We start from the raw sequence: 10,985 nt of genomic DNA on the forward strand, positions 1-10,985 counted from the left end.
ATCTTCGGACCCAGCACCCCCTCTGCCAGTCCAGCCATCTTCGGACCCAGCACCCCCTCTGCCAGTCCAGCCATCTTCAGACCCAGCACACCAACTGCCAGCCCACACTCACAGCTTTAATAAAATAAGATTCTTTACCACCTATTCCAGTCTGCACCTGAGTTCTGTCCCCTAATCTAGACAGCCTCTCCCTCCTTAATCCTGTGACGGTTTCCCAGAACCTCCTCACAGCCTCTTCAAGCTCCTCTCACATCATCAGTTATCTTCTAGGCAAATCTCTCTAAAATAGAGAATACAAACTTAAAGTACTGGAGAGAATACTGTTAAAGCTAGAAATATATGTCCTCACTTCTGACAATCAGTTTGGGTTCAAAAGAAAGCATGGGACTGACCTGTGGATCTCTGCTTTTAAAGAGATTGTGTCCAGGTACACAGGTCTGAATCTATCTGTAGTCCTATGTTTTAGGACATGTTTTCCCAGGACCTGAGGGCTCTGCAGGACAGTACCCCCCCCCCCAGCCACAGCCACAGCCTGGTCATCCTGCTGCCTTCTGGGAAGAGATATAGAGGTTTCAGACTGCAGATCATCTTTTCTCTCAAAGCTGTCAGACTCTTAAACTGTAATTCATCCCCAGCACTGCTCTGCTGATTATAGTTTGTTTATGTGTACTAATTTTATTATTGCTTCTACAGTATATTAATGCATATTGTCTGCTGTGTAGCAGAAGGGAGTTACAAACTCAATGTATACTTTATACTGTATAAACTGTTATATTGTGACAAAATAAATCTACCCACCTACCTTAAAGAAGAATAAAATGAATGTTTTGGAAAGGCCAAGTCAAAAGTTGTGACCTTAAAATGATTGAAATGTTGTGGAAGCATGAGGAAGCAAGCAGCTCATGTGAGGAAACCCACCAACACCGCAGAGTTGAAGCTGTTCTGCACAGAGGAATGAGCAAAGATCCATCCAAGTCAATAAGCAGGACTGTTCAATAGATACTGGAAACGCTTTGTTGCAGTTATTGCTGATGTACTCAGCTTTGACAGACTGTTTTTCATAATGTAATTATGTTTTTGGACTTTCTTTTGAGGACATTGTCAAATGTTCCTACCTCAATGATTCACAGTAAATGTTCTGCAGACATAGGTTGTACATGCAATGCTTTTGAAAGCATGTGTGCTGTATATGTTGAATAAATGTTTAGAGTGTATGGATTCTCTTCACTTGCATGACACAGTGGGAGTGTTGTATGTTATACACACTGGAATGTGTATAGCAAAGAAAGATTCACACAGTACATAGCACACTGGTAAGTCATTGTTTTGGCCAGATGGCCTACATTAGGACATGTCTGATGTGAGTTTGTTGTCTGAGCTGCTAAGAAGCTGACAGCAGTGTTAGAGTCAGGTTAAAACAGAAGGGCATGCAGGTTTAACTCTGGGCTGATGATGATGATGATGATGATGATGATGATGATGATAACTAGGTTGCAAATAAAATCAAAAATCAAATAAAATGAACAACAATAAATACATCTGTATCAGTAATCTTGATTTAAAACAGTTCCCAAAGGCACAATACAGTCAGTCATTTAAATACTGCCACCTGCTGGTAGAAAGGGGAACAGTTTGTTTCACCACGTGGAAACCACATGAAATATTAATTTAATTATATAATATAGCGCTAACAGTAACAACCCTATATTACCAACTGTATTATAGGTTACCCTATATTACCAACTGTATTATAGGTTACCCTATATTACCAACTGTATTATAGGTTACCCCATATTACCAACTGTATTATAGGTTACCCCATATTACCAACTCTATTATAGGTTACCCTATATTACCAACTGTATTATAGGTTACCCTATATTACCAACTGTATTATAGGTTACCCTATATTACCAACTGTATTATAGGTTACCCTATATTACCAACTGTATTATAGGTTACCCTATATTACCAACTGTATTGAACCAAACGGGGCTGGTGATGTGCACGTGGATAGGCTCGATATTAAATAACTGTAATAAACTACTGTTGCTAACATATTTCTTTGGGTCCAGGTTCATATCAGCCTATTTATTGATTGATTTTTTTTCCTTCTAACGTTACTCTGGTATAACGTGAGTGTTGCATATTATGCCCGGTCTAAAAGCTTGGCTTTGTTTATATAAGCTGTATTTACTATTACTTCCGGGTCACTTAGGCCCACCTGTCTTTCTTTTAATGTAGATCTTCAATATCAACGGTCTATGAGATCTTCAAACGGAGAAATGAAAGTAGGAATTTCAAATAAACAATTTATTTTAATATGGTTTAGTCGTTTTTCGTTTTTTGAATTCAGAAACCAAAACGGGAGAACGGCTCCATCAACACGGACAGACACACACCTCTTCACCTGAAAGCATTTGCTTCGATGTTTGTTGGTATCTAATTAATCAAAGAGGCTTCACAGATGCTTACCTAGACTAATACACCTGTACAGAGAGCATAGGAAAACGTATAAAGAACATGTAAACGTAACACATGTACACACGTCAAAATAAAGCATAGACAAAAAGACATAAGTACACAATTTAAAAATACACTATTTCAGGTTCGCCTTTGTGAATATTGATTAATTTTCTTCTTTTGCTTAATGTTAGAAAAAAGATATTTTACTGATATAAATAAATTATACTTAATAATAATGTAAGCTATTTATTACTTTTTATTATAAGTTTATGTACTCTGTATTATTTTGTCTTTGCAAAGAGAAATTATGTTATTGGAAGCAAACTTTAAATCTTAGCATTAAAGCATTAAGACTATGGAATAAAACCATAGACTGTAAATGTTTATACAAAACCAAAGAAACCCAGATACCGATTTTAACTGTAACGAACTACTTCTTTAAGGTGGTTTTTGGGCTTTTCTTCCCTAATTTTTGACAGGACAGTTGAGTGAGGCATAAACCTCTCAGTTCCTGCTCTTCTACTGAGTTAACCTGGCCACACTCTAACGGACTACAATCCCCACAAATGTGTTAACGTTTCCGTCACAATCATCCAACCAATGGCTGCGTGCGTTTGAGTCACGTCAACAGCAGCGCAGCAGATTTGAATCGTTTGTGTGGTTTTCTGTCGCAGTTTGAATGCAGAGCCGAAAAGACTATTTGTGAGTTTTAAGAGAATTTTTAGGTTCGTATTGTTTTTGTTTTTACTTCAATTAGGCTGCGACTCGAAGGCCGGTTGCAAATTTCCATGTTTAAATTGTTAGCGTAACAGTTACTCTTTGTTTTGACTAACGTTAGCTAGCTAGCTAGCTAGCTAACTATTGAACCAGCTAGCATCACGACAAATAAGTTTAACGTTAGCTAAGCGATACTTTAACTGTCTTCGCCGTTTGTCAGTCTTTCTGTAAAATATTGTCGTTATATTTGGATATGTCCCTGTTTGTCTGATCCAGATCAATCTGTTTCCCACAGAATAGAACCAACAGCGGGATGGACTGTCGAGCAAACAGCGGTAACGTTAACTTCTGTTCACACTCCCTGACCCCGAGTCACCATTTGTGCAGACAGTTATCACCATGTTCGTGTGTTTTATTCAATGTTTAATCACCCACGTGTGTGTCTCTGAACAGATATGTTCTTTCTGAGCGATGAGAAGTTTGACTTCGATGTTTCTTTGTCACCTGCCAGGTAGGAAACTCATTATAGTTTATCCAGATCATTTACCAGTTTAACTTCTATCATTTTATATTTCTAACCAGTTGGTAGTGACTCACTGTGCTTCTCACTGTTTTTTCTTTTTTCTTCTCCAAATGTTTTAAATTAGAATAAAACTATGACATGGACACTCAACTAGAACAAATTATATATAAGCAGCACTAAAGGGAGAAATAAAATATTAAATCTAGATCTATTTACACAGGAAAGATATATGTTTAACAAATGTTATTTAAAAAAACAAAGGGGAGCATTCAACATTGAAGCTGTCATGTGATGCTCATGAGTATGCATGTCTGAGTTTTAGCTTTCTGTTTTTCTTGAATCTTCACTGCTGTGAGCTGTTTGTGTTCCTCTCAGCTGTGATGTCTCTCTCTGCAGCTCCAAAGGCGATGAGGATGAAGATGAGGTGTTTGTCGGGCCAGTCACCCACAAGGAAAGGTGTCTCTCTGTTAACGTGGTGTCTCCGCTTGAGGGTGGCGTTCGAGCGAGCTGGAGTCCCCTGAGTGGAGATCAGCTGGAAGCTGTGTTTCAGGAAGCCCACAAACTAGCCAACCGGCTGCAGGAGAGTGAACCGAGCCAGCCGCACTGTGAGGACGACAAGACCGCCAACGTGACGAATGACACCACAACTGATAGGGAGGAGTTCGTCCTGGACGCTGAGGCAAAACTGGGTGTGCTCGGTCAGACCGCCAGTGCACTCAGCCCCATCAAACGGCAGACCTTCTGTGTGCAGGACAGTCCCATGAAGCAGCTGCCGCCCGCTGTCCAGAGGCGCTTACTCAATGGAAGTATCTCCAACACATCTTCATCCACACGCCCTGCCAACACAGCTTTATCCAGCCGGTACGCCACTGTCAACGCAGCTTCATCCATCCGCCCCACTGTCAGACTCAGCACCTCCAGCCCTGTGGCCGGGGTCAAGCCTCAGCCCAGGACGGGGCTGCGAGGGAAAGCCGCAACGGGCATCGTGCTGCCGAGCAAACCGGCTGCCCCAACAACTTCCTGTTTATCAAGCAAGACCAGAGTGGAGAAAACTAGACTGCAACCACCAAGCAAAGTAGGAGAGAAGTTTGTTTTGTTTACTTACAGGTTCAGTCTGTCTTGATGGTGTCAGTCTGTTAACAGAGCTGCAACATTAGTCAACTAATCAATTAGTTAATCAACAAAAAATATTTGCCAACAATTTTGATAAGCGATTAATTGTTATAGTAACACAGATGTGATAATGTAGTGTTTGGTTTTGCTTATCTGCTAATATCCATCTTACCTGAATGTAACTAGGAAATGTAATAATTAAAGTACCTGGATTTAGTTGCCCAAAACTGGTTTGAAGAACTTTTCCCCCAAAGTAGGCAGAGAACAGTGAAAACTAAAGCGGGGTGTTTAATTCCTGCAGTCAAAAAGCGTAATTATATTTCCACTTCGTGATTTTTCATTCTCTTTGTATGTTTTTACTCAATGTTTGATAGCTACGCTTGCCTGCTGGGAATCAAAGTTGACATTTTGGGAAATGGTTTCTTGTGGACAGCTTTGTGTTGATTTCATTTTTTTTTTAAATGTTCCCGTTTCAGGCGGTGGGGGGCTGTAGGCAGGGTCCGTCCTCCTTCCTGTCCAGAAGGGCGGACTCAAGTGAAGATCTGCTCTCTGATTCAGCGAGCGTGGCATCTGACATCAGCGACTCTTCACTCAACTCGAGCCTTCTGGGGAAACGCATGCTGGCTCCGCCCACCAAGGTAACGCCTTTCACTGCAGCCAAACACATTACAGGCCGGGTCCATCTGCGATTTATTTCTGTTTGTGCAAATGGTAACACCCACTCAGACTTAGCAAAAAGCAGTAATAGTTGGCTAATCAATAAGGTACGAATAACATGAACGTTCCTAACGTGACTAGGAGAGTCAGGGTCAGCTGTGCTGAGTGGGGACAAAAAAAAGCATAGTAGTTGAGCAATGTACTGCTGTGGACACCACGTTATGCAGAGGTAGCTATAGTGTCAACTACTATGTTCAGCGAGGTGAATTTATTGTTCAGTGGAATCTGGTGGGTTTGAAGAATTACTGCTTCAGTTCTCTGTTGTATATTGCTGTCCGACAACAAGGTAAAGCATTGAAAATATTTTCAATATAGCGTTAAGTTAAACTGATGGTACCATTGGGTTGATAGCAGTACGTTGCTTGACTTTCTGTTCAGTTATACTAACTGCTCTACTCCAAAACCGGTTTTGCCATTTGCTTTCACACAGGCAAAGTGGCCATAGGAACTGACCTTTTGTTATTATAAAAGACCTTGCCCTGAAGTAGGAGCTGAAAGAGTTACAGGAACTGTGGCCAAAGGAACTTAATAATCCCCAAATTGGTCCAGTCGGAACACGAGAAGCAACGGGTTATAGGAACGTTATGTTCTAGGAACGGCAAAAATCCCTCCGATCGAAAAGTGGCTAATGTTCCAAAGGTTTAATCAGATACACAAGGATATATACAGTGCATTTTCTACAATCACTCCATTCACTTGGATGACATAATACTAGAAAGATAAGAGACACCAGAGGAGAGGAGGATTGATTAAGGTAGGTTCACACAGATACATCTTCAGGAAGGAGAGCAGTGTAAACATTTATGATACAAATATATGATACCAATTGAAACAGATGACAGGCTTTGTTTTGAAAGCAATGTAACATCTTCACAACAGAAGGACCTGGGAAACAGCAATTTGATGCTGACACATACGTTAAAATGTTGATTTGAATACATAAAGGGCTAGGCAATGTATCAATATAATATCCACACTTATATGAGACTTGATAGTCTAGATATTAGTGCAATATGACATAGTGTGGTCTGGTTTATTTAATATTTTGTGAAAGCACCAAAATATCGTGATATTTGATTTTCTCCATATCAACCAGCTCTATAAAGGAACACTACTGAGTGGCTAAAGAATGATATAAAAAAAAAACCTTGAATAAAACTTTTATTTATTCATTTTTGAATGAAATTGATTATGTGTATTATAGTAAACATCTTGACATGATGAGGAAAATAACTGATCGCTGTTTTCTCCATCAGAGTGCTTTAAGGAACCGGCCAGGTGTGAAAGCTCCGCCACTACAGAAGAGGAGGGTATCGGAGAGGAAGAACACGTCCTCATCCTCATCCTCAGTGTCCAGCTTCAACTCCAGCCTCTCTGTGTCCCCCGCTAAAGGTATGCTAAAGCTAATTTATACCCAGCTCAACCAACAGCTAACAAATGAGTAGCCCTCAACCACACATTAGCAATTACAAAGTCTCCATCCAATATGCTGTGAACAAAACAACGTGAAGAAAATAATTTTCAAACTTTGCATCTTTTTCCCCCTGATCAAGACATAACTCAAGACAAACTGACCAACCACAAACTTAACCTGTAATAATCTCTAAATCAATAGGCCCTTTTCACAGCAGCCATTTTGACAGGTCATTGCAGAGCAAACACTGCTAACAGCAGTTGCGGGTCAGTTAGCAGGTAACAAACTTAACTGCAGCTATCTAAACAGCTGACTACCCTGCTCTCATCGTCCAATCAGTGTGCAGCAGTACAGATGTTTTCTCCTTTCAGGCAAACAGAACTCCTCTCTGAACCAGAGTTTGAGCAGCTCCACTGGCCCCGCCCCCAGCAGCATCAGCAGACGGGCCAATAACAGCAGACCACGTCGCTCCTCCGTCTACGCTGCCGCAGAGACGGCCCCCTTCTCTGCTGGCCGCCGCTCCATGTCCGTTCAGGCCAGGAAGCTGTCCGAGGTGGAGCGTGTCAAAGCCACGAAGTCCACGCCGCTGAAGAGAGCCGAGGCCACGCCCCTCAAGCACACGCCTGGCAAGAGGATTTCGGAGATGACAGCCTCTGTGCCCACCTCCGCTTCAGCCCAGCTGCAGAGCGGCTTGATCAAATCCAAACCCGAGGCCATGGTCCTACCAACACCCAGCGGAGGAGTCAGAGGACTCCGCCCAGATGATGGTAAGGGACACTGATGATGTCAGAGCTTAATGTCGGTTTATTAATTCATCACAATTTACATTGATTCGTTACAACAATGTACATTTACACAGTAGATTTCATTTCCCTCCTTCCTTCTGGATGTTGTAAACAGAATGCCCCAAAATTCAGACTGCGTCAGACTTTTCTTCCATGCACACATCCTTGACTGTGCTTCTGTGGTAACTAAGGCTACCTTTTCTAGCTGTCTGTCTCTCTGTTTCACCTCCAGACATCTCAAAGATGTTGAAGCCAAAGAAGCTGATGTCAGCGAGCAGCATGGAGAGGTAGGTGCCTTCCCATTACACCATCAACATGTAGTTAGCTTTAGGGTAACATCATTCATGTGTATGGAAATGCCTCAGATTTACTGACCATGCTGGATCTGTTCTGGACTCTTCAGCTTCACCCTTGTCATCTAACTATAAATCGGGGAACCTCTGCGCATGTGTCCCCCCGCATGCGCACTACAGCAGTGGGGAGATCCTCTCAACTAAAGGCAGGCAGCACCAGGAGACTGAGGCAGACAGACAGGGGTGTGCTAGCTGTGCTAAATTACCATTAGATTAGTTGTCTACCTATACAGTTAACATTACTGATGGATTTGTGGGTTAGCCCAGAGTTGTCAACTGTGGTCAAAACAATCGTACTAAAAATAAATGAGCATGTTGAACCATTTCGTAATCCTATGTAACCCACCAAGAATTGGCTAACGTTATTGACCTAGCATTAGCTACTCGTCAACCAGCTTCTTTACAGTAGGCACCAAAGTACTTTATCTCTTCGGTCCCCCTACAGGTTGGGAGTGGAATGTCCATTACTGTTAGGTTACCATTATTCTCATTCAAATGAGTTAATGAACCACTGAAACAATTTTAAAAACATAAGTTACAAAAGAATCTTTGTTGTTGGATCGATCAATATTGAAATAATTGATCAATAATATCAATAAATTGATCAATATCAATAAATAAGGTCTCTGAGTGTTAAATGGGATGTAATCAATGAAAAAACAATGTAATGTGGCAGAAAAAAGTTGCAATATGTCTGTTGAGTATAACTCCTCCAATCAAATCGAGGTTTGTATCGAATCGTGGGTCAAAAATCATGAAACAAACAGAGTCGTGGGTTTGGTGTATTGTTACAGCCCTAATGTCATCAAGTAACTCCTCCCTCTCCTGTAGTCTTCCTCAGAAGCCCTCTGTCGGTCCTCTGACGCCTTCTGCTGGCAGCTGCAGGTCACTGCAGGGGAAGGCGTGGCGCCCCTCCGCCCTCCCCACCCCGGTTAAACGCAGGATGTCTGCTTTGCCCATCGCCACGCCCACCAGACCGCCGCTCACCTCAGACTCGGACCCGGCCCCCGCCTCGGCCAGGAGAGAGAGAAGCTGCAGGTGAAAGGCTTTCCACCGCTGTCAACCAATAAGATAGCTAGCCTGACCTCTGAGGGGCTGCTGCAGATCAACATGACAACCATATAGAGGTCTTACTTGGTGTGTTGTTGTTTCTGTGTAGTCCTCCGTCTGCAGACTTGCCGAAGGAGGCAGAGCCTGTTGATTCCCCTGACATCCAGTCCTTCTGCTTGGAGGAGGAGCCCCCTGCTGCTCCACCCTCCAGCCCTCCACAGACCGACCAATCAGAGAGCACAGATCCAGGATCACAGAGTCTGGTCGTATCAGAGCCCGACAAGAACCTTATCGAACTGGAATCTAAAGAGGAGAGCAACAGCAACACACCAGAGGTTACACACACACACACACACACACACACACACATCCTACTAATCAGCAGATCAGAAAGAGAGCTAGTGGCCGCAGGGCGGTTTGATGCATAAACGAATGACTCAGACTGATTAATCAGTAAGCAAAATAGTCAGCGATGAATTTAAATAGAAAGCCCACATGCAGCTCCACTTATCTCGAACCTCACAGATCCTCCTGACTCTGGTCTCTGTCCAGGTTCTCCTGTTGGATCTTCCAGCTCCGACTCTGCAGCCTCAAGAGAAACTGCTCATCGACCTGACCAACACCCCCGACCTGATCCGGACCAACAGCAAGAACTGCACCTCAACTCAAGTAAGCGGCACCTCACTTTACATCCACAAAGGAAGAAACATTCGTCGGGGAGAAAGAGCAAATGTATTTTTGGTTAATGTAACTACAGTATGTTGTGGGGAAAAAATACCAGGTACAAATTATTATTTTCTTGAAACATGTCGGATATTTCAAATAAAACCTGGCGTATTCATGTGTATGGGTTTTGTTTCAGCAGCTGATCGACCTGAGCTCTCCGTTAATCAAGTGGAGTCCCGAAGATAAGGGGGAGAACAAGGCTCCGCTCATCAACCTGTCCTTCTGATCCAGATCTTGCTGAAGACCTGGATCTAATGGACTCTGCAGTAGACTGCACTCAGCAGGTTTCTAACTTTAGAAACTCTGATCATTAAAAATCAGTTAAGCTAATGAAAGATTTGTTTTATAAGTTAAATCTTCCCTGACGCAGAGTATTATGTTTTTAGATTTTAAAATCTGGTGAAGTGATGAAAATATTCTGCACTTGATTGTACTTTTATTTGTCTCCGTCTTGCTGCTCTTATTGATGTCTGTTAAATAAATGTTGTTAATGTCACTACTGGAAACGTTCATGTCCCTGTGTGTTGATGCTGAACACCAACATGGAAACCTGATTGTTCATCAGAGTTCACTCAAGACCAAACTAAAAAGAAAAAAACAAACTGGAATAAACTGGAATATATACGGGTGAGTCTCTGCTGCTGTCAATCTGTTTAATGTGACATGAATGAATGAGTTGCATCTTTTATTTGTAAGTACAGGATATACTTTATAGTTAGTGCTGTCAAAAGATATATTTAATCGCTGGAGAGAGAATTGGCATCAGGTTTGTGCTTGGCCATCCAGTGGTATTTCAGACTGGACGTCTGCGATGATCGCTCAGTTAACAACAAAAAAACACACAAATCACTTTGTTCTGATCAATGGAACATGTGGCTACTTTTAAAAAGTAAACTTTCCATTCAGAATCTTATTGGCATCCATTTCAGCATCTCACGCTCGCCATCCACTCAAAACGCAACGTTACTAATCTTTGGACGGTTTGCAGATAATTTGCAAATAGTTACAGCTTATGCATAAGGATCAGAATCCCTTCCAAGACTAGCTCACCCTAACGCCAACGAAGACTTGCCAGAGTCTTACGCCGGACCTACTTGATCTCTGCTCTTCTCTCTTATTCT

The 10,985-nt window shown here is 42.1% G+C and overlaps 1 protein-coding gene across 1 annotated transcript; it reads left to right on the plus strand.

The window, feature by feature from the left end:
* The first annotated feature begins 3,040 nt into the window (after positions 1–3,040).
* Positions 3,041–10,370, plus strand: gtse1 (G-2 and S-phase expressed 1). The gene is made up of 12 exons (XM_034878701.1): positions 3,041–3,191; positions 3,479–3,518; positions 3,637–3,694; positions 4,103–4,781; positions 5,296–5,457; positions 6,793–6,928; positions 7,322–7,717; positions 7,968–8,022; positions 8,920–9,126; positions 9,248–9,473; positions 9,691–9,807; positions 10,004–10,370. Exons 2-12 carry the CDS (start codon positions 3,497–3,499, stop codon positions 10,088–10,090), a joined length of 2,145 nt encoding a protein of 714 aa, XP_034734592.1. The 5' UTR covers positions 3,041–3,191; positions 3,479–3,496; the 3' UTR covers positions 10,091–10,370.
* The last annotated feature ends 615 nt before the right edge of the window (positions 10,371–10,985 follow it).

This window comes from Etheostoma cragini, chromosome 8 (genome assembly GCF_013103735.1).
Source record: "Etheostoma cragini isolate CJK2018 chromosome 8, CSU_Ecrag_1.0, whole genome shotgun sequence".
In the NCBI taxonomy this organism is placed as follows: domain Eukaryota; kingdom Metazoa; phylum Chordata; class Actinopteri; order Perciformes; family Percidae; genus Etheostoma; species Etheostoma cragini.

Bases quoted from the DNA above. Each gene is read 5' to 3' on its own strand.
- gtse1 (XM_034878701.1), top strand. From the start codon at position 3,497: ATGGACTGTCGAGCAAACAGCG. The intron at 4,782-5,295 runs GTAGGAGAGAAG...TTCCCGTTTCAG, and splicing joins GACTGCAACCACCAAGCAAA to GCGGTGGGGGGCTGTAGGCA. The intron at 9,808-10,003 runs GTAAGCGGCACC...TTGTTTCAGCAG, and splicing joins AGAACTGCACCTCAACTCAA to CTGATCGACCTGAGCTCTCC.